This window comes from Erithacus rubecula (genome assembly GCF_903797595.1).
Source record: "Erithacus rubecula genome assembly, chromosome: 1".
Taxonomy (NCBI): Eukaryota; Metazoa; Chordata; class Aves; order Passeriformes; family Muscicapidae; genus Erithacus; species Erithacus rubecula.
Genome location: NC_136658.1, coordinates 64,136,457 through 64,159,819, shown reverse-complemented (window position 1 = coordinate 64,159,819; position 23,363 = coordinate 64,136,457). Strand labels below are relative to the sequence as shown.

The 23,363-nt window shown below is 34.7% G+C and overlaps 1 protein-coding gene across 1 annotated transcript in view; it reads left to right on the top strand.

Annotated features, from left to right (window-relative positions):
* PCDH17 (protocadherin 17) overlaps window positions 1-23,363 on the top strand; it is an 86,947-nt gene that overhangs the window by 8,960 nt on the left and 54,624 nt on the right. The window contains 2 exon segments of the mRNA XM_079310373.1: window positions 20,773-20,831; window positions 20,979-21,151. Of these exon segments, the coding sequence (XP_079166499.1) occupies window positions 20,773-20,831; window positions 20,979-21,151 (232 nt within the window).

The following is a 23,363-nucleotide window of genomic DNA, read 5'->3' as shown; positions in this document are numbered from 1 at the left end:
TTGCAAGTTCTTACGCTCTCTGAGGATTGACCATTTGTGATTCCATATCCACCTGAGATTGATGTGTATTGGGAACAGTGTATGTATTATTAACATACTGGGAAGTTACACATCTACACTTTAGCATGTTTCATTGTCCTGAACTTCAGCAACTGTTTTCTAAAGATACTTTAGAAACATGCTTTTAAACAAAAGTCAGTTAAAAATATTTAAATATAGAGCAGTGCTGTACAATTCTTGTTCTCAGGGTCAAAATTCCATGTGACTTTTAAATCACTTCAGATCTAAACTATAAATTTTTACTGGGGGGAAGGAAAGCAGGAGAAAATGGAAACTCAACATGGCTGAAAGATGATTTCTGTTCACTCTAGACCTTAAAGACTACTGAGAAAATTTGACTGATCTTATTCTGGTGACCTACTCACCTGACTAAAAGAAACAGAACTTTGCTTTATTTTGAAGTTCAGACATCAGGGAAAAAATGTACTAGCATCTACATATGTGTATCTATCCTACCAAAATTCTGGATTAGTCAGTTTGCCTTTCCCGTGTGAACAAGTCACACCTTATTCTTGCAGATTTCCAATGGGTAGAAGTGGATGGATAAAGGAAAACAAATAGTTTCTTTACACAAGTAGGTTCTAGAAATAGGTTCCTCAAAGTGACATATCAATAGTGTAGAAAACTATTTGCAATTTGCAGGTAGTGTTGATCATCCTAGAGATTATTTATTGCTGTACTTGTGGTACAATTGGGGAATTTTGTAAATGTATCAGGAATAAGGTGGGTGTAAATAAAAAAAAGATGTGGTCACAGCTTTTGTTAAACAACAGCTGAAAATGAATGACTGTGCTGAAAGAAGCTCTCAAGCTGGGAATCACTGTATCTGCTCTACCAGGCACTCCCACAGCATTTCAGATACAGTGCAGATCATTCTTAATACTTCAGGCACCTGATGTTTATGATGTGTCAATAGATTAATGTCATGTCCCAGTGCAACTTCATCATCAGGTGTCTAGTAGTACCTAAGAAAATAGTCTTCATGGGAAATAAAAAACCATGAACCGTATTGCTGTTGCTCTTTCTTTAAGTATGCTATTTCATACTTTGAGAAGCTTCTGCTCAGAAATTATAAGATTACAAAAAGAAATCTGGAGCTGCAACATATAAGGAGAAGCAGCTTTCATCACAGAAGTTGCACTCATCCTTGGTGATTTGAATTCCTATCTGAAAACATAGGTATAATTTTCTTTATTTTTTATGTCTCCCTCTTCAACAGAGGAGTACTATTTCCTGTTCTCACTAGAACTTGTACAAGTGAACATTTTGCATTAAGGGGATACTAGAGCAGTTCTAAACATTTGTAAGTTTGCAGATTTGATTCCAAAGATTCACAGCTGCATATTCTAGGGCTGTATCTAAAGACACTAAGTTCTGAGATGCAGCTCTTGAACTACCTGCCTAGGTATCATTATTGTAGCTTTAACAGTGTTTTGCAAGGCTAGATGTCTTGTGAAATAATTCCTCTGAATGCTTGCATTGTGTAAATCCAATCTGCAGTTTTGTGTACAGCCTGGTTTTGTGTTCTGCATCTTTAGTTTCATTCGGTGGATGAAATCCATCCTACAATTGGCTATGCAAGAATTTCAGGACAAAAACCTTTTCTATGCTTCCATGAAGCCTTTTTTTTTTTTTTTTTTTTTTTTTTTGTGAAGATGGACTGCACAGTATGGTTACACAAAACACATAACACATACATTTTAGGACCAGATCTGGCAACACACCACTCACTGTGGCATCCGCACTGGCTGCAGAAATAGAAAAAGGAAGCAGAATTGAACTCCTTTTTTGTGTTACATCTGTTCTGGTCTTGATCTTGAATTCGTTGCTGGTGATATTTACAGCACTATTATTTTAAAAGAATCATTCTTGATGTACAAGTCCATTTGAAATTGAAAGAATTTTCCAAGATGAAGAGCTGTAATAAAGAACAATAAAAATAATAGAGGAGTCTAAAGTGGATTATACATATTATGAAAAAGAAAACAGTCTTTCCAGAACAGAAATTCTTGTTAACAAAAAACTAAGAATAATAATATCTCTGTAGAATTTGCTGTTTTATAAAAAGATGTGAAACAAGTTATACGAGATTGATTGTCACAGCTCTCAACTCCTCTTAAAGTTATCTGAGCTTTCTGAATCTTTGTATTCACTGTCATACCTAACCTGAGATGGAAAAATCCCTACAAATTTGTGATTACAGTGCAATTTCAATGACTGATCAATCCTTTGAAGAGTTATCTTTAACGACATATTTTCTCAAGTTTCTGTTATCCTTACCCACGTTGATGAAAAGGCCTGTTCTTACTCATAATTCAGTCAATAGCATAATTTTGACTTAATAAATTATTTTAGTGGTTCAAGTGTGAATTTTGAGTAAGACCTCTGTGGAATGCTGCTAAGAATAGTATGATTGGACCTTCATTCTGAGGTTTGAGATTTTTGTGGGTTTTTTTATTACAGCATCTTTACAAGGATGATTGAGGAGACTGGAATTTTGATGTTTTTGTAACTATGATGTAAATTGCAACACAGAAACACAGAATGGTTTAGGTTGGGCAATACTTTTAGGACGATCAAGTCTGATGGTTGACCCAGCATAATCACGTGTACAGTGGAAAAGAAATCAAATACTCCATTGAATATATTGCTAAACATATGTTACCACATGTTTTCCTGTACTTTTGAAGCTGTGAATAATACAGTGTCATTGTTAAAACTCAGCAAATATTTTTACATGAAAAATTAGCAATAGGTATGCTTGAAATATTCGCAAATATTACTTGGTATTAAGAAAAAATAGATACAGCCTGGTTTCTCTGATAAGACAAAAGTGTCATTAAAAAAATTCCTCACAAGTCACAACATCTGGATGTGAACCAGCTGGGATTTTATTTTTTAAAAAATAGTATTTTTGTCTTTTTTTCCCTGGCATTTTTTTCTTTCTCTTCAGTACCTTCCTTCCCAGGAAGCATTAACATACCAGCTAATATTTATGTGTATGTGTCTAAATATCGTGCTTAATTTTTCTTTCTTTAATTGTTTCTACAAAAGTTAAAAATATCAAGTTAAATTTAGTTAAGTTTTAGCTTAACTAAAGGTTTGCCAAGCAAGGCACTCATTCTTCATACAAAAAGTGCATGTATGTGGGTTGTTTTTTTGGATTTGGGTTGGGTTGGGTTTTTTTTTCTGAAGAAAACATCTATGTTGCATGGCAGAATTCTTCAGATACATCTTCAAGCCTGAGGAGTACCTGCATGTATGAAGAAACGACACTGGTATTAAGGTTTTTCCAATATGTGATGAGAACTTAAAGAAGGATTTGTGGACCAGAGCAGAAACACAGCTCTGTTTTTATCTTTAAAATATAGAAGTAATCTTCTGATGCCAAAAGGTCAGTGCAGAGCAGTTGGGACAAATTTTTGCAGCAGATAGCCTGAAAGCTTTATGCTTTCAATTGTATGGCTACTTCAGCTGTAAGAGAGGTGGTAAAATTAATGCTAAAGGGTTCAAAAATACAGGAAACAACTAAAACTCTCAGGGGACTGCAGGCTCTTGCCTTAATAAAAAAAAGAGGAAAAAGAAAAGAAATAGGAAAAAGGTACTACAAAGGTATGGCAAAATGGCTGAGGAAAAAAGTTCCTTGAGTTTAAGTGTTTTATTTGTTAAGTTTTTAAAGGAGACACCAAGGATATTAACTAGTCACTGCTTTTTTTGATGAGGTGAAACAAAGTAATGCGCAGCTACATATTTCTTAGCCAGAGTGCATTCTAAACCCTCCTGATCTATTTGACATAGTGTAACCTTTGTTTTTCAGTCTGCTGTAGACTTTTTTTTTTTTTTTTTTAACAGATGAAAATTCTGGATTAATTACTGTAAATCCTATGAGAAAGAAAAAAATAAATTATTAAGAATTTTAGATAAAATATTCAGTATTGAGTACTACATTCAAGAACAAGCAAATTCTTATGAATGTCCCTGTTAATTAGAATATTAGACAGTGCTTTAAATTACCTTCTTGAGCAGTCATATATTTTCTAGCTAAATCCCAAAGGTCACTAATACAGTTTCTTCTTAATAAGGTCATACAAGAACCATTTCTTTCTCCTACTGTTTTGCTTCCACTAGGTAAGTGGTATTACCTGTACAGAAAGGTTAGACCAATTCATCCACTTGCTTCACATGAGATCTGTTATTTTTTGGTCCCCAAAGCTGAGGAATCCCGCTGCATATAAAGAGAAAACTGCATAGTTTCAGCCAATTATTAGTGTTATTTTTACAGAGGAGCAGCATAAAGATAAATTTGCATCTTGCTTTGGTTCACTGAGGGGATATCTCCTTTTCCAGCCCTCAAGGCTGGATACTGTCCTCAAGTCCCAATATAATAAGGTATAAGCAATCTATGCATGTGAAGTCCTTCAAATTAAGATATTTGACTTTAGCCATGGACCTTTTTGCTGGCTTTGTGGCATATGATAGTTTCTCACATTCATAAAATACTTTAACCCGTAACAGAAAAGTTCCTAATCTTATCCTGTTCCCTGCTGGGTGGCTTTGTGTAGCAGTGTCTGTGGCCTGCCAAGAGAGAACTCCAAAGGGGAAAGGAAAAGTGTTGTCATGAGATGCAAATGCATAATTTCAGCTGTGTGGGTGAGACCTCCAATTGATGCACTGTAGGTTCTTGCAGTGATAGTCATGCAGAGTTATTTTCACAGGGTGGTTCAGACCATCCACTGATTTGTGTTCAACATGTGTGCATTGCCTGTGCTGCTTCTAGTGACACTGTGATTACTCCTATTTCCAGTCCTTCCCCTGGAACACTTCCAGGCAGTTTTATTATATTGAAATGGCTCTTACAGTTCATTGAACATCCAGCATAATACTATTGAATATGATCGGTGCATGTGCATGTATTTATTAAAACAAAAAAAATCGGGCAGTTAAACTGCATAATTATGGGAAAATGAATCATAACAATAAAAGACCATTTAAGTTAACAAGCTTTGTGATCAAAGAACAAATACAGGTTAGATAAATTAGACTCTACATGTAACTAATCTACATAAATAAGCTTCGGTCTGATTAGAGGATAGGAATATATTAAAATAATCTCAAAGTATTTTAAAAGTATGTTACTTTAGTACTTTTATCATTTCTAGTTTAATTTCATCATATTTTTAACCATTTCCACTTTATAAAAAGAGCTAAGTGATAATGTACTTTTACACGCTTTTATTTTTTGATTAACAATGTTAACAGTGCAAAAAAGTCTAAACTAATACAAGTAAACAAAATAGCATCATAAGTTTTCATTCTGGTTTGAATGCGTTGTATGTCAAAAACATAAAGCATTTTTAATGTCTTAATTTTAATTTTTTTTTATGTGGCAATGTTTTTTGATTGATTTTTAATTAAAGAAAAACATTAAAGGGAACATTTAAAGGACAATTTCTTGTTTACTGTCTTTATCAGCAGAGAGCAGCCTTTGTAGTGTTTGAAAGCTGGTGCATTAAAAATCAATTTCAAGTCTTCAAAGCTGTAAACTATTGCTTGCTTTGTAGATATATACTGTTTTTAAAACCATTGGAAGCACAGTTGACAATTGAATTAAAACAAAAGGTAAATAATGGTTTCATGAACATTTGAAGGATTTTAATGTATTTTTAATAATAGCTGCAGGAATTTTTTATAGTGACAGATATGTGAATAACAATTTGCAGCTTTTAAATGCATAATTTCTTCCTAAAGACAGTTGTTCGCGTTCTTTCATTAAGAGAATGTTGTTTTAAACTTCTCTTTGGTGTTATTCTGTTGTTTTTACTGAATACCATGATTCAAACGCAGAACATGTCAGTCAGTTTCTTTACTCACTATATTTCTGTCTCGCTCTTTGCTGATTGCTAAGCAACCACTTATGATTGTTTAGCTAGGAATCAGTTTAAAAAAACGGTGAGCTGAAGTGGGCTAAACAAATGTTCATTAATTCTTAATGAAAATATTTAAATTCTATAAAATTTTAAAAGTAACAAAGAAAATAACATTGTTTTAACAATGTACCTCAGATTCAGCACTTGAGTGACTACCAGCAGAGTAAAAAATGCTCTTTTTGTGCTAATCTAGAAAAAAGCATGTCCTCAGTCAGTGCATAAGTAGTTGTGAGACCTGTGGAAATATGCATACATATGTGTAATTCAATTAATATTATTCCTTTCAGGGCAGGATCCTTAAAGCACTTATCCAGTTGTATTTTAATTCAGGTCAATAGAACCATAAAATTAAATAGATCATTTACAGATGTGGAGTTGCTGATGTGCACAGAATTGAATCTGTTAGTTTGTGTTACCTGAACTTCTCCCTGTTGCTTCTCTCCTTTGCTTTAAGAACACCACAAAGCTGCAAAAGCTGGTAGTTTCACTTAGCCTCCAACTGCATTTCTCGTATTCTGTTGAGATAGTCCTGATGTGTTGCTTTCTTGCAGAGACTTGAGTAATTTGATATGCAGATTTGAAGATCATAAAAACAATCCTGCTTTGATGATCATGAGCCAGATTATCTAGCCACAGCTGTAAAGTACCAAGTGTGTTCTTTTGTGATCTCTTCATTGTTTCAGTGGATCAAATGACAATAAGAATATAGTGGAATTTAGAGTGCTTGTGAAATAATGAAATTAAAAGCCTCTTTAAAATGACAACCACGAAGTCTTAGAAACCATTATATTTCTAGGCTATGGGCCAGATAATGTAACTGTGTGTACACATGCATATGTGGATATACACAGAAAAGAGAGCAGAATGGAATCAAAAGAACCATCTAGATGGATAAAAGGCATTTTTAATGAGCAATGTTTGTCTAATTTTTTTGGGTTTTTTTAATTGTGTATGATCTGTACAGAGCTGTGTAGCAGTGTTTTGGAAGATGCTGTCAACCTGCTCCTTTTGCTGCAAACTAGAAAGCATTCAAGTTTAGAGACAAATGATGTTGTCATTTTTTTCCTGAGGCAAGAGTAGGTAAGGAAGGACCTTATTTTCCACTTCATGATGGAATCCTGCTATCAAACTTCAGGACTGAGTGATTATTAAAGGGAAGTACAATGCATGCAACATGTGAAAAAAAGCAGCACTTAACTGTTTCCATGGACTGCGTTAGTTATTAAAAAGTACATGATAATTTGCATCTCATGGCTCCAAGGCAGGAAATGTATCAGTCAGCATTGTATCTGTTGGGTGGAAAGGTGGTGAAAATGAGATGTTTTTTATTTCTTTCAATATACAGTCTTCATTTTGTCTAAATCTCTGCATGTATTTTGTCTATTTAAAACTACATGTAGCTTCTTTTTAGGTGTAACAGGTGATAATATTGCAAGGGGCAAAAGCAACTTCATGAATTTGTTTTGATATTTATTCATTGGCCACCACATACATGATCTTTCCCAAAAGTATACCTCTCTTTATTGCAATGATGTCTTGTTACAAAATAATAATATCTTCAAGCATGAAAGTGCTTTCCTGGGCTCATTTGTTTCAAACAACCTTCTAGAATTTTGAAGAGAACTTTAATTTTTAGTTCATTTAGTATATGTGTAGACCACATGACTTTCCTTCATCCCCTGATATTGGCAAAGGACTTAGGAATGAATATCTAGATTTCCAGATTTTGACCTACTTGTAAAGCAAGAGGAAGCTGTGTCTATTAAACAAATACACGCTTCAGGAATTTCAGTTAGCAGTGGCAAAAATATTTAGATAAATTACTTGCAGTCATACTGGTCTTGCAGGTATCAACCTGTGAATGAAGAAATAGGCACACATGCTGAATAGCCATGGGAGAAAACTTTTTTAAGGGAAAGTTTTTGTTCTGATTTAAGTTTTGGGTTTTCTGTAGTGTTTTATAATAAAGACAATTACATAGTAATTTGGGTTAGAATGCATGCCCAGTTCCCCATCTCAAAACCCAATTTGTTACTACCTGTGGCTATTTCTATTAAAAAAGGAACATAATTACTATGAGTCTCAGCAGTCTAAGTGTAAATTTTTGCAATTACAATACTCCCCTTGGGCAGATATATGAAAATGGCAGATTAATTCCTGCCAGTCTATTCCTTGCACATTCTTAAGGTTACTGGTAGCTTGGACTATCATTATATTGGTGCTGTTTATTATCCCATGGCTAAGGTTAAATAAGGAATGCTACTATAAACCTTCAGGACTAGGATGTTATACCACTGCCTTTCAGAGTCTCTGTGTTGAAATGTGATCCACAGCATCCTAGGAGCATGATACTAATTCTGTTTTCATGGAAAGTGAACGATTTTGTTGTTGATATTGGCATAGTTGGGAAGGGTATTTTGTATCTAATTGGTTTGTGCCTCAAAAGGGTTAAACAGAAACACCAAACAAAACTCAAGTTTAGTTATTCTTTGGAGTTTATCAAGACATTAATAAAGCTGCATGTGAACTGAAAAATGTGGTAGTTCCTTAATATTTTATAGCTTTTGTTGCATTCCAAACAGAACAATGCGATGAAACACCAGTAAACCAAGATGGACCTGAAATTATGTAAATGAACAAATCCCATGGAAACAATTAATCTTCTAGTGGGTTTTTCTACCTGAAAACAAGTTTTGTGGTCATATGAGTAATTGAATTGCATGCAAAAGCTGTTCTCCTGAAGATCACTCTCTTCAGCTAAATACGTAACTCCATGTTGAATTCCAAGGAAGTTGGAAGTTGGCGTGGCTTCATGTGGGCTCATGATCCACCTGCAGGGAGCAGCATTAGTCTTTGTTGCACTTGATCTGGTTTAACTATCCAGGAAGACCAGTATGAACAATCTCATGTTATTGTTTTTCATTTTGCATGAACTTTTGTTTGAAATTTCTTTCCCTGCACCTGTACTGTTTTCTTTCCCACTTTGAAAGAGGTTTCCACATACACAGGCTTCTGATTGCCAGCTTGGGGACTTTTGTGATGTCAACATTATTTAGAGAATGTTTCATTAAATATTTCCTTTGAGACGTCATAAATACAATTTTGAAAAATAAAATATATACATATCCTTTAGTTGATGTTCAATGCATTCCACTTTGGACAAAAGTGCTCGCATACTGGGTTAACATCCTGCTAATTAGATAGAGAGGAAGTCCATAATTAAATCTGTATTCTAACAAACCTTTCAGTCAAATATTAGTATTCATGTTCAGTCACTCTATCCGTGGTGAAACCTGCAGCAGTGTCCTAGATACTGACAAAACAACACTGCTTTGGAACAGAAAGATGACTTTATCTAATCCTATAATCTGTGCAGGGACCATATTTTATGTGGATCTTCCTAATTTTACAGAAAGATCTGGTTTCAGAGTCTTGATACGGCAAGTCATAGTGAGAAGGGCAATCCAGAACTTTTTTCCCAGTCTTTTAAGAATGTACAAGTCAAAGTCAGCTTCTAAATATCTGTGAAGTTAGAGATTACCTGTGGCAATCCTTAGTTAAGTGGGTTTTGTGTCCTAGATGACATGATCCTATAAGGATGGGTAGAAATTTTTTCTTTTTCTTGTTTTGAGTCAATTTAATATAGAATCCTGTCAGAAGACATTGCATAGGTCAACATTGAAGTGACAACCCTGTATCAGAATAGCCTTATTTTTTTTTGTCCAAGTCTACTTGACCACTGCTGCTCTACTCGTGGTGTAATGGTGTATTCAATCAAACTTTCCATTTTATGAGGTACCTCATCATAGACACATGACTGTTATGACTTTAAAAATATATTTAGGGACAGAACCTCTTGCTAAATTTGTGCAAGCCTAAATTATTTATCTTATGTCACAAATAATAAATCAACTCATCACCATTTTACAGTTGAAAATCTCCTTGCATGGCTCGTGTGAGTCTGTAAAGCCTGATGATCTACTATTCTGTCATAAATTCAGCCATTATTTTGGCAGCATATTTAGTGCTTTCCTAGTACTTAGAGGAAATAATTATGCAAAGGTATTTGTGTGAAAGTAGGGCTTTGTACCTTGTCACAAAATATTTAGAGAATACCTTGTTGAGAATTTTTAACAAAAAGTTGAAATAAAGAGTTGCATGACCTAAATAAGAAATTAGGCAGAAACTTTTAATCTGTTTTAACATTAGTTATTTTCTTCTGGATTTGTATGGAATTTAAGGGAATCATTGCTTTTCTGGTGCAGGATTTTTGAAAGAGAAAGAGGATACGGCGGCAGCTTTAAAGAAAAGGAGTTGATCTAGATTTACCCCTTTTTTCTGATCACCACCTAGGAAGAAAGCTTCAGTGTTCCTCTTTGTGTGTGTTTTCTGTGCAGGCAGTGTGGCTTCAGAACCAAATCCTACTCCATCTTTCTTGCTAATTTCTTTCACTCTGTAGGGAAGAAACACAGAACTGAAATTTTGTGCCACATGCAGCATTTGCTGCCTAGCTAATCACCTTTCCCTGTCACTGGCATTACAAATCTGTTTAAATGCAACTTTCTTCAGCATACAACATATGTATCTGTGGGAATGTAGCACGCTATGTAAAGGCTCGCTTAGCTGGAATTTGAAATAAGCAGACTGATCCAAGGGCTATTGAGACCAGTTTGAAAACACCCATTGATTTCACTGGACCTCAGGTCATGGCTTGTGGGAGTTTTATTGTTGCCTTTAGTGAGAGTATGGGTTGGACAGAAAAAGGTAAACATACTGGAGAGATGTTAACACAAAGTTAACAGATTTTAAATATCCAGTGCCTCTGTTTTCTTCTTACTAAATATGATGAGTACAAAACAGATTAACAGTGTTAAAAGGCCAGAATTTGTCCTCCTCCACTGTCCAGTACTGTAGTGTTTATAAGCTTTTATCTATTCAGAAAACATTTTGGTTATGTTGCTCTTAGAAACAGGAAATAAGCAGTGGTAAGAATAGGACAAATTTCACTTTGCTTACTGGCTTCACTGGGAATTCCTGCTGAGCAAGAGTTTTCAGATATTTCTCAAAATTAAAAAAAAAAATTCCAGGACATCAAAATTGCACTGCAGAATGTAAAAGGAAGGAAAGAGAGAAAGAGAGAAAGAAAGAAAGAGAGAGAGAAAGAAAGAGAGAAGGAGAGAAAGGAAGAAAGGAGGGAAGGAGGGAAGGAGGGAAGGAGGGAAGGAGGGAAGGAGGGAAGGAGGGAAGGAGGGAAGGAGGGAAGGAAGGAAGGAAGGAAGGAAGGAAGGAAGGAAGGAAGGAAGGAAGGAAGGAAGGAAGGAAGGAAGGGGAAGGAAGGAAGGAAGGAAGGAAGGAAGGAAGGAAGGAAGGAAGGAAGGAAGGAAGGAAGGAAGGAAGGAGGAAGGAAGGAAGAAGGAAGGAAGGAAGGAAGGAAGGAAGGAAGGAAGGAAGGAGGAAGGAAGGAAGGAAAGGAAGGAAGGAGGAAGGAAGGAAGGAAGAAGGAAGGAAGGAAGGAAGGAAGGAAGGAAGGAAGGAAGGAAGGAAGGAAGGAAGGAAGGAGGAAGGAAGGAAGGAAGGAGGAAGGAAGGAAGGAAGGAAGGAAGGAAGGAAGGAAGGAAGGAAGGAAGGAAGGAAGGAAGGAAGGAAGGAAGGAAGGAAGGAAGGAAGGAAGGAAGGAAGAAAAAAGAAAAGAGAAAAGAAAAGAAAAGAAAAGAAAAGAAAAGAAAAGAAAAGAAAAGAAAAGAAAAGAAAAGAAAAGAAAAAAAAGAAAAGAAAAGAAAAGGTGTGGTTGCTCTCATGCAGGAAAAAAAGAGTTCTAAACAAATACTTTGATCATATCCTTACATTTCAAGGCATTATTTTAAAAGTTTTTTCCTTTAATTTTGATTTAAGTTTTCCTTAAATTCTAGAATTAATGCTTAACATGAAAAATTAAAAAAAAAGCAAAAAAAAAAACCAACAACAAAAACCCAACCAAAAATGCTATCAAAGACACACTCCTACATGTATTGTTATTTTGAGTTCATGGTGATATTCGTAGAATAAGCTGGATATTGCAGTAAGTGCAGATATCATTCTAGTTAGCTAATTGTAATTGAGTCTGTTATGCAGTAAACATAGTATCTGTCAGGAATACTAAGGTAGACTCAACATGGTGAGAGCCATAGATAAAAGGATCATTAAAGCGTTTCAAATTCAATCATTAGGTTTCATTGCACCCATCTGCTACCAGAAAATATAATGGGCAGCTTGATTCACTGACCTTTTACTGTCATTTTTGAACCATGTTTTAAGTCCATATTTAAATCCATTACTTTTAAATCCATATTTTCAAATCAGACCCAAAGAGGTAATCTAATAAGAGAATACCCTGTATATTTTGATGCAATTACTTTTTTAATTTTTTTTTTTATATAATTAGGTTTAATTGTATATTCTATTGTATATTCTGCTAATCCAGTGAAAGTAGTTATTTCATATTGAACATGGTTAAAAACAACTAATGTTCAAATTCAGTAAGACTTCTATTAAATAGGTTTCCTGAATTTCTGCTATTTTTTAATGCATGAGCTAATACCTTTTATTAATTATTTCTGAGGGTTGCTGTTACACTAGAATTGTACTTACATGTTTCATTTTCACCAAGATTATACAGCACAGCACAAGGGTTAAAACCAGATTGAAACTCTGGAGTGCTTTGTATTTTGTTTCCAAAATATGTTTTATCTCTTCCCATTTATGTTTTGAAGCAGATATTGTCTTTTGCTGGGGGGAGAGGAGGGGAGGGCAGGGTGAGGTGCACTCATCTCTTAGCAGTTCTATATGTGTGGCACACAAGCAGACTGTCTCATAAAATAGCAGTTTTACTTAGTGAAAGCAGGAAACAATGTGATAAATGAGGATAATTTAAAGTTTTCTCAGCAATGGCAAACTATTGTACTATTCTGTCATCAGAAGTTTTTTGTAATGGAAAAAAGTGATTACATGTATTTCTTTCCACAACGGGATATAATTCCTGAAAAAATTATGTAATATAGAGACAGATGTATGTAACCTACCCTTATAATCCCATTTCACAGCTTTCCCAAATACTGGGGAGCTCGATAAATGGGAAGCCGATTATATTGGCACTGTAACTCTATTAATAGGATTCGGATTTGCCTTATTGACAAGCCAGTACTGTTAATATGATCCAGTATATTAAATTGACAGGAAAACTGGAGCGATAGAATGTATCTACAGCCTAATTGACAGGGAAGCTCTTTCAGAAGGTTCTTAATGTGGTTTTTATTGACAGAGTAGCTTTAGTAAGTACATATCATTGGTGAGCAGTGTAAATACATTGGATGCAACTGTACTAGCAGATTGAGGTGTAGTTATTGTTTTGTCTTTCCATACTTCCATCTTCCCTTTGCTGTAAGTTGTATGAAGCTCTCTTGTAAGACCTTTACAAATGCCTCTTATGGCACAAGTCTAACTGCACCACTCACAGGCATTTGACAAGTTGTGAATTATTTTAAATGTGTTCATAATTTTTAAATGAATAGCGGCAGTGCAGAGCAATGCAATAATGTGTCACGAATTTCATTATGTTTATTTATTGACGCTGTGATAGTGTTATTGTACTTTGAGCTTGAGCTCTTTATGTGGTGTGATGTTTGGCACTTCTTCCTACATTCTCATCTTGCATCTTCTCCAAAAAGTAGTTCAGCTTCAGAGCTCATATTACAATTCCTTTTTCCTAGTAACATTTGACAACTTTCTGCATTCTCTTCTGAGATCATGCTAATTTCATTACATTTCAGTTTTCTCCAGTGCGAAATAAAATAAGGCTCGGAAGCCTGAAATCATTGCAAAAAACCTGGCAATTTGAGTTTGGTCCGGAAAACCTCAATTCCCTTTTCAGTACTAGAAAGTTTTGGGTTCAGCTTCCACAGTTTTTCTTTGTCACTTCTTAGAAAGTCTGACCTTAAACACACATCCTGCACTGTTAGAGGAGCTGAAGGCTTCTGTCAAGCTTACTTCCCTGCTGACAAAAAGTCAAGCTTGTTCCTGAAATGCTTAAATCTCTTATTTCATATCAAAAAATCTGATAAGGATTTTGCCTCACCTCATCTTTTGAATGTCACGCAGGTCTACTTTTTTTACCAGGATCACTTAAAATTATGTCATTCTTTAGTGACCTTTTTGGCTTCTTCAGTCTTCTGGCTTGGTTCAGTCATCAGTGAGATGAGAAGAGCCTTGTCTGGGCCTTGTGATTTCTAGTCCTTGAACTATGTTACATTCCCACAGTCCAGGTTTCTGCCATCTTTAGTTTCTTGTGCATTGCAGAATAAACTCTTGTAAAAATTTAGCAAATAGTTGATTTCATTAGACCAGTGGTACATACAACTGAAGTAATCTACAATGCCTCAGTATGACACCTTAACCAATAAACCAACAATTTATTTTGGTAACAAATATGGTACTTGCTAAGAGAAAAGAGTGCATGGATTAAGCATTTATACAGGGAGATCTGCATTTCTCTGCTTATGGGAAAGGATGGTGCTGTCTGTCCTCAGACCTTCACTTTTCAGAAGTCACTGTGCAATTGACTGAAGAGCTCAGGACCTGTTCCTCTCACAGTTTTGCTTTTCTCATTCAAGAGGAAGAGAAAACACTAGCCACCAACCAACACTTTATTAAAGAGTACAGCAGTTTTGTGAATGATATTTCCTTGTGCATTTGACTGTTTTTACTGCCCTGTGTTTTCAATGTGCTTTTGAAGAATGCTATATATGTCAGAAATTCACATAAACACACTGTAGGACTTTTAACACCAAAATACACATTTTGCAGCAAGTGTGAAATTTCCCAAATATGTACATGTCATATAAATTATATCTCAAAAACATTTTCAAAGGAATGAGAGTGGAGAGTACCTAGTAAGATAATATTTTCAAAACAGCCTAATTTTGTCCTTGAAAAAGGTAGAATAACTTATGAGAGGTTTTTGGCCAGTTTTTGGTTTTGTTGTCATTTGGTTTAGCTGTTGGAATAATGAGTTTTCCTAATGAAGTAAATCTTGTGGAACCAAAAACTACTATTTCAGGCTAAGTATACACACTCACTGGCAGTCTTATATTGAGAAATCTTTGTGAAAAATTGTACTATGTTGAACCCACACTGTTCCTAACAAAATGAAGACAATTGTCTTCTCTTTCAAAACTCAATTTGGCAGAATACAATTCTTTTGCCTCCAGAAGAGATTGCCATTATATAAGATCTTTGTTTCATGGGGGAAGGGTGAATACTTAGAATTCAGCTTTTCAAGAAAAGGCACAGAAGATGCTTGAATTAGATATTAAGTGGCAGTCTGATAAAGGTGAGAGATGTTTCATTTCATTTTTGCATTTAATGTTTAATTAAAAAGAAGTTAGAGTCAGCAAAGACATTTTGCTTTATAATAGTTCCAAGTATGAACACCTACATAAAATGGAGCTGCATTAAATCATTTCAGAAAATGTGATACTTCTTCTTGTAATTCTGAGAAAAAATTATGAATATTCTAGTCGTCTAATATTCATAAATCTGATTAACGTCTAAGTCTTTTTTTTCATATTTTATAGTACATCTTTCCCTTATATGATAATTATTTCTAGGCATAATTTGTCAAGAATACTTAAATATTGAATTTTTCTCTCTGACCCTGTCTCTTTTTTCTCACTCTCTTTTTTTTTTGTAGGCATTAATTTTATTTTTTTTATTAGACAGACCTGTTGAATTTCACACTTTAAAAAAAAAAATCTCTAATTTTATTAAAACATTATAGATTGAAGTCATCAAAATTATGACACAAATAAATGTTTTTAATAAAAAGTAAAGAGAAAGAGAAAAATAGCAAGGGACCTCTAATTTTCAAGAAACAATCTGCTTTTTGAGGGAATTCATAAAAGCAGATATCTTGTAAAGTCATCTACTGTTCTCTTACTGAGCAATAGGACAAATTTGAAATCTGATTGGTTAATATGGTGCTGCAATTCTGAGTTAAAAAATATCAAAACAGTGTGAGCAGAGCCACAGTAGAACTCCTTTGTATTTATAAAAATAACATAATGTTTCAGCAGAAGTAAACACATATACCTTGTGAACATGAATTTATGAAAAGATAAAAAAAGGATAAGAGATGAATACAGCACATTGCTAAAAATATTCCCCATAATTTATTGTGTAATGCTTGGACGAGGCTGGTTTAAACTGTTTCCAGTGATGAGGGTTTTACTTTTTTTTCTTATGAGTTTATTTAAGGTTAATGCATCCTATGAAGAATTTGTTTCTCATATTCTGTTCTTGGCTATAATTTTTCATTTTCCTTTCTCTAAATTAAACTTTTGGAAACCATAGCTATTCCAGAATTAATTAGTAGAAACTTAGCAGTTGGCTTTCAAACTTTTGAATAGTTTTATTTCTGAGTACATAAAATTTAATATTCCCAATACACCATGTGGGAGCTGTACTTGGCAACAATTTTAGTTTATCTAGGTCCTCGTGTGGTCATAATGTACAAGCCCTGACAGGTGCAATAAACTGGATAGTTTTGTAGACAGTTGATACCACTTGGAAAGGTGTTCCATGTGTTGTTCATGTAAACACTGGCCAATTAATTATTTTTGAAGTCCCATTATTGGACTTAAGAAATTATCTTGACACATTTGAAATTCCATACCAGTAAATCCACTCAGCTCAGGTTGCCCAGAGAAAGTGTGAGTACCCCATTCCTGAAGATGTTCAACGCCAATCTGGATGGGTCTTTGAGCAGCCTGAGCTGGTGGAAGTTTCTCTACCCATGATGTGGAGAGAATGTGTGGAAATGGATGATATTTAATGTCTCTTACAACCCAAACCATTCTATGATTCTATGAAAAGTATATTTTGCACAGGTTTAATTTGCTTCTTTTATTTTTCTTCTCAATTCACTGAAGTAAAAGGTAATAAAATCAAACTAAATGATATTTTCTGAAAGGAAGTAGCTTTTTTTTTTTTTTTTTTTTTTTTTTGCAGTCTTTGAAAGGTTCCTATGCATTCTGACCTCTTTTAAAATGGCTTTTTTTAATGAGCTTCAACTTCTGAGAAAGCTGTATCAAATGCGTGTACAGAAATCATCAGACATTTTTCTGCAACATTACACTAATGACAGTGTTCCTAAATTTCCGTATTTGATCTAGACTCACATATTAGAACAGATAGGCAGAAGAAAGTATTTTTGAAGGTCTGTTGTAACAACAGTCAAAAAAGAATATCTCTTTAATGGTTTAACAGTATACTCACATTGGAAATATGCTGGCTCCACTAATCTGTGAAAGTGAGCCATAGAAACAGGGCCACTTCTCGAAGGTGGCTTTGGACAGTTAGGTTGACATTGTAGACGTTAATTTTCTGGTAGCAGTGGACATTTCTGTTTTTGTTTTACTTATAGATAACATTTGTCCTGCTGCTGGAGAGCCTGTGCTGTAGTAGCTGCTGGTGACCTAATTGATACTCCAGCCCTCAGTCTTGAATCACAGAGATAGAAAACATTTCTTTACTGCTTAACTCTGGTGACTTTTAGAGACAGATTGTTCCTGGGGATTTTTTTGGAGGGAGAACGAAAATGAGGGTGGAGTGTGTTTTTGTTTTTGTTTTTATTTTTCAGGAATTTTATGATGCTGGCATTTGAAAAATTTTTGTTTTTTATTGAGAGACTTCAATTCCAGGCAATTCACTTCTTACATGATGCATCTGACTTAGCTTTAGCTACTGCACTGGATGTCTTGCTGGTTGTCAAGATTCCCCTATGCCAATAATAGTCCCCAGGAGTATCATGTACCTAACTCTAGATGACTGAATGGGATATTTTGTATTTCTTGAAGGCACATTGAGGGGTCTTGGCTGGTTAGCTAGAGTAGCTGACTAGATTTTAGGTGGATTTCTGCAGTTGAAATGTAACCTAAGTTAAAACTGGTAGTCCGGAGTTTTGGTGATTTTGTTGTCCTAGAAAGGGCTGTATATCCAAAGAAGAACAAGAGGTTTTTTTAGATTTTTAAAGTAGTATTAATTCCTTAGAGTTACAGCTATGCAATGTAAAGAAGTATGATTAATGCATAAGCTGGAATATGTAATATCACTTCCATAAGTGTTAAAGTGTAAAACTTTTAAGTATATGACCTCTCACTTCAACTGGGATTAAAAAAAAAAAAAATTAAAAAAAAGGGAATTAGATGTGTTAGACATTTGTCTCTTTCATCCATTGTGAAGCAGATGTTTGCATTTCTAAGATTCCTCCAAACTGCCAAGCCTTAAAATTGAATTCTTATTTAATTATCACAATTTCTAATAGATATTTTCATCCATTAAACAGTTCTCCCTTTGCTGCCTGTATCTCAGAGTTCAACACAAGCATCACACCTTCATAATTCATAGAAGGCTAATGCTTTTAGTGCAGAAACAACAGTATTCAACTCTGAGCTCTGTGTCTATATATGACCATCAAGTACTTATATTTATTCTTTTGCAATAATGAACTTGCTGTAACATGGCACCTAATTCATTGTATTGCAGCAAAATACAGTAGGAAGGCAATTGGTAAATTATTATCTAGTTTAAGGTCTTTAATGATTACAATAAATACAGAATTTATCAGCAGCGAAGATGTGGTCATATCTTCTGTTTTAAAATCTGCATATTGGCTCATCCAGGATATGTGAAATTCTTTTTTTGCTATGAAAAAGCTGAGACAAAAAGTATGACTGGTTCTTGCAGTTGTCCAGTTTACAGTTAAGTTCTTAGCATCGTCAAAAAGGTGTTATAATTATTTTCAGGGCAAAAGTCTGACTCTTTTAATGGCAGAGAATTGATGAAAAGGCAGTTTATAGCAGGCATTTTGACTGCCAATGTCATGAAAAATTGAAATGTTGATTATGGTAGCAGCTGTGTTTAGGAGGAGACAGATGTCTTATGTAAGTAAAAGCATAAGGTCAGTTTTCCTGGATATCTGTATTTGAGATATTAGACACAGAAAAGAGACATGAGTTCTGCAGCTGTGAAGGTTTATTGAGGCTGATAAGTTCTGGGTTCTGTAAGTGCCATAATGATTGTATATGAGTGTATATATATCAGGTAGGTTTGCTGCACAAAAGAGAGATACTAGCTTAAAACTTGTGAGAAGAAAAGAAACAGCAGAATTATATCATGTTCCAAAATATGATGTCCTGCATTTGAGAGATACACATAAGAATGCTGAAATACACCTTTTTTTTTTTTTTTTCCTGTTTTCAGTATTTGTTTTTCTATCTTGCTACATACTAAATGTGAAGATGAACTTTAATTCTAATGGCATGTACTAAATCTAGGATGATGTGAAGATAATATGTGTTATAATCTTGTTTTTTGAACTAAAGGATTTAGAAGCTAGAAGAAAGTACAGTGTACATTGACATACATGCTGAATAGAAGATGGTTCTGTATTTTCCATCCCTTCTCTAAAGCACAAAAGACACCCGTGGTATACAGGCACATCCATTTCACAAGTCCCTTGGGAGCAACAGGTGTCTGCCCAATTTCTGGTGCAAACAGCAGTGACTTAAATTTTGGATAAAACTTTTTGCCTCTTCTCCAAGCTCGAATATCCCAAACACACAAGAAGTAGCAAATATTTCTCCTCCAACTGATAAAAACAGAACAAAGATGAAAAAACAGTGTGGGGAAGAGTGGCAAGGAAACTCAGATGTCTGAGATCCCAGGCCCTGGTGTAGGCAGTTTCTGAGTGGCATTAAAGCTGGGGCCCTCAGCTCCGTGTTGCGGACGCTGGTCTGCTGGATGCCGCGAGAGCGGAGCGGTGCGATGTGAAGTGATGCAGAAAACAGTAGAAGCTCTGTCGCTAGGTCAGCTGCAAGAAGAAGTGACGTGCGTGAATGTACAGTATGCGGAGTTTTCTGAATGATGCAGTCTCTCTTTCTCCCAAAGAACTTGAGCTAATGATACAAGGGGAGTTCAGTTCCCTTTGGCAGGACTCCATGTTGGTCTGGATCCTTTTAATACTTCTGCTTCTACAGTAACTCGGCTCACGCTGCTAAAAATATACATGACAGACTTAATGAAAGTATCTTCTTTCGAAAACTACTTGCCAACAGATCATTTAATGTTCTTGTTTGCATGTGTGGTTCTCATTATTCTGCCATAGCTATTAATACTGATGAAAATCAAAGAGAGAAAATCCAAATATTTTCATACTTGCATTTTTCCAGTAGCATCTGAGAAACCTCACAGTTAATCAGCCATAAATTTTCTTGATTTTTTGTTTATTTTTTCAATTCAAGTGTAATATAGCAGTATACAAAACTGTAATGCAGCCGTAAGTGCTTCAGAATCCCAGTAGATGATGTAATTATGATTAAAAATTAGTATTATTGAATAATTCACTTTTTTAATATGCAAGAGTAATTTTTTCTCTCATTTTCAATAACCATCAGTCTTAATATCTATCTAATGAAAAAACATAAACAGTGTCATCTGTCAGGTTACTAACAGAGAATGCCACTTATTGGAGCCTCATTGTTTACTTTAGCAGGTAATTTGTGGACCGGAATCATTTAATTGTTCTGAGCACATAATTACATGCCAGCATTTTCCAATTTAATTAAAATGTACAAATCTGAAGATTAAGGGAATTTTTGAATTATTAATCATTTCTCCTCTAGGAAATCTTGTTGCTCTGCAGGAGATTTGTCCAGTGTACAACTATACGTATTTTTTTCCTTCTCTTTCACAGACAGACAATTTTCCCGCAGAGCCCAATTACATGGGCAGCAGGCAGCAGTTTGTTCAAAGGTAAGGCCTATTAAATAACTTTCTTGGCTTCCCCATTTGCATTCTTGTCAAAATTGCTTTGCCAGAGAGTACAATTCAACTTAGAACAAGTAAATACAACACTCTCTCTCTCTCTCCTTTTTTTTTTTTTTTCAATATGTATTTCAGTAGCTCCACGTTCAAGGATCCAGAAAGAGCCAGCTTGAGGGACAGCGGGCATGGGGACAGTGATCAGGCTGACAGTGACCAAGACACTAACAAAGGCTCCTGCTGTGACATGTCTGTTAGGGAGGCACTCAAGATGAAAACTACTTCAACTAAAAGCCAGCCACTTGAACAAGGTGAGTGAAGCCTACAATGCCTACAAAACTGTAAAGTTTAAAATGTTATTATCAACTTATTAGTATTGCAGCTGTGGGTTATCAGGAAGAAATAGCCCACTGATAATATTATCAGAGAAAACAGTAATTTTTGTCACTAGCCCAGAGCAAAGAACACAGTATCTTGCAGAATAAACATGATATGAAACCACAAGTATCCAAAGCAGATAAAAAAAAAAAAAGGAAAAAAGAGAGACATTAGTACTTTTGAAAATGATTAGAATATGCTCTCTCTCCACTGACATTGCAAGTGATATATTATATACAATCCTTCTGTCAAAGCATGATTTGGAAATTCAAACTAGACGTGACTGCAACAGATAAAAGAACACCAGTCATTTACATTCCTCATGTAGTTTGGAGAAGAGGAAAAGAAAATGCTTCGCATAAAAGACAAGAGGAAAAATGCATCAGATGTTTTCATTTCACAGATACATTTTCCTGTTTGTAATGTTGATTTCACAATTAAGATTACTGTGAGAAGTGTCAAATACTAATACAATCTTATTTTCAGTGTACTTTCATCTACGTCCCGTGAAAGGTAGCAAAGATTAAGACTGTCTGTGAAACAGCAAAAATTACTTATTCAGGACAATAACAACATATTCTGCCAACATTTATTCTAACAAACAAGCATATTTATTTCCTCAGACTGTGTTCCAATTCATTTTTTTCCAGATGAGTTTTATCTAATTAGGAGGTCTTTTATTTCAAAAGATAAATTTCTTTTTTTTTAGAGAATAAGACAGACAAAGCACTCCAGCAATCTCTGCCTTTATGTTTTGCTTCTATGCTCTAAGCAATAAAGAAGTGCATCACTGAATGATTTTTAAATGCTTTGTATGTTTTCCATTATTTTACTTTGTTGTGGGGAGGGTGTTTCAGTCTTAAAGATAGTTAGGAAATTATTAAATCAGTCAGCCTTAATAAGAAGTTATATTTCTAATTAAGCAGAAATATATTATAAGGTTTTTATTAATTGTTGATTAATTTGACCTGGGTTTTTCGCCTCTTAGCTTAGTGTGATCTCTAGTACAGTCATCAGGAAATGCACGTTCAACTTCATTTTTGTGATTATGTTGAGAATGCAGTATAATTTTTACAGAGCAGAATATTTAGAATGCTGCAGTATAATTTATTCTGTATACATTTGGAGGTTGACCTCATATGAAACCTTATTTTCCAAGTAATAAATGCTGGAAAGATTATTTTTTCCTGACCTTTTGCCACAGCAACTCTCTGCTTTTAATTGGACATTGATCTGTATAAAGATGCAGTGCAGGATTTTTTTTCTAAAGCTATTTGAGCATGTGTCTTATTCTCTCAGTTTTGTGTGACACAAAGACAAAAATTCTGGATTTCTGTCCATTAGGTATAGAAATGAAAGAGCTTTAAAATTTTTAATGCTACACTAGGAAACTATCTCAGATGAAAAATGTATGTCTAAAAAAGTACTTTTTTAGGAAAGAACTATCTGGTGAGTGTTCATAATACTGCAGTTTGTCCAGCATCATCAAACCAAATTCTGGTCAAAATATATGCAATCTAGTAAGTAAATTAAACCAACTATTCCCATTGTTTATTTTCATCATAATGCATAGAGTGATATGCAGATTTATGTTTGTTATTATGCCTAGGTGAACTGCCCTATTCATCAAGAAAATGTATTCTAATTGCTCAGATGAATTCCTCATGTTCTCATCAAACATATATTGAATTGTCAACGTTAAGTATTGTCAGCCACTGAACTACTAGCAGCAGCTCTTTATGTGAATTTCTTTACTGAGGAAAATAAAATAATGGGGATAGAGAGATAAACTATTTTTTCCTTTTTTTTTTTTAATGTTTTTTGCTCCCCCAAATATAATTACAAATAGTAATGATATAAATTTGTTTGCTTGAATGAACTCTTCCATCTCTAGTGTGGTATAATAAAATAATTGTCATATTATGAGAACTGAAACTGCATTGATCATCTTATGGGATTTCAGGTCATTGCAGTAACAAATGTGGTGCTATATGGTGTTCCCAATGAAATCAATGATTACTTGTCATTGAGCTTAGTATGATTAGGGTTCTTAGCCCAATGTAATATTTCTCCTTTGAAGGAAGATAAATAAAATTGCTTTCTCAAGTCATAAGCCAAGTTGAAGGAGGGTAAGAAATACGATAC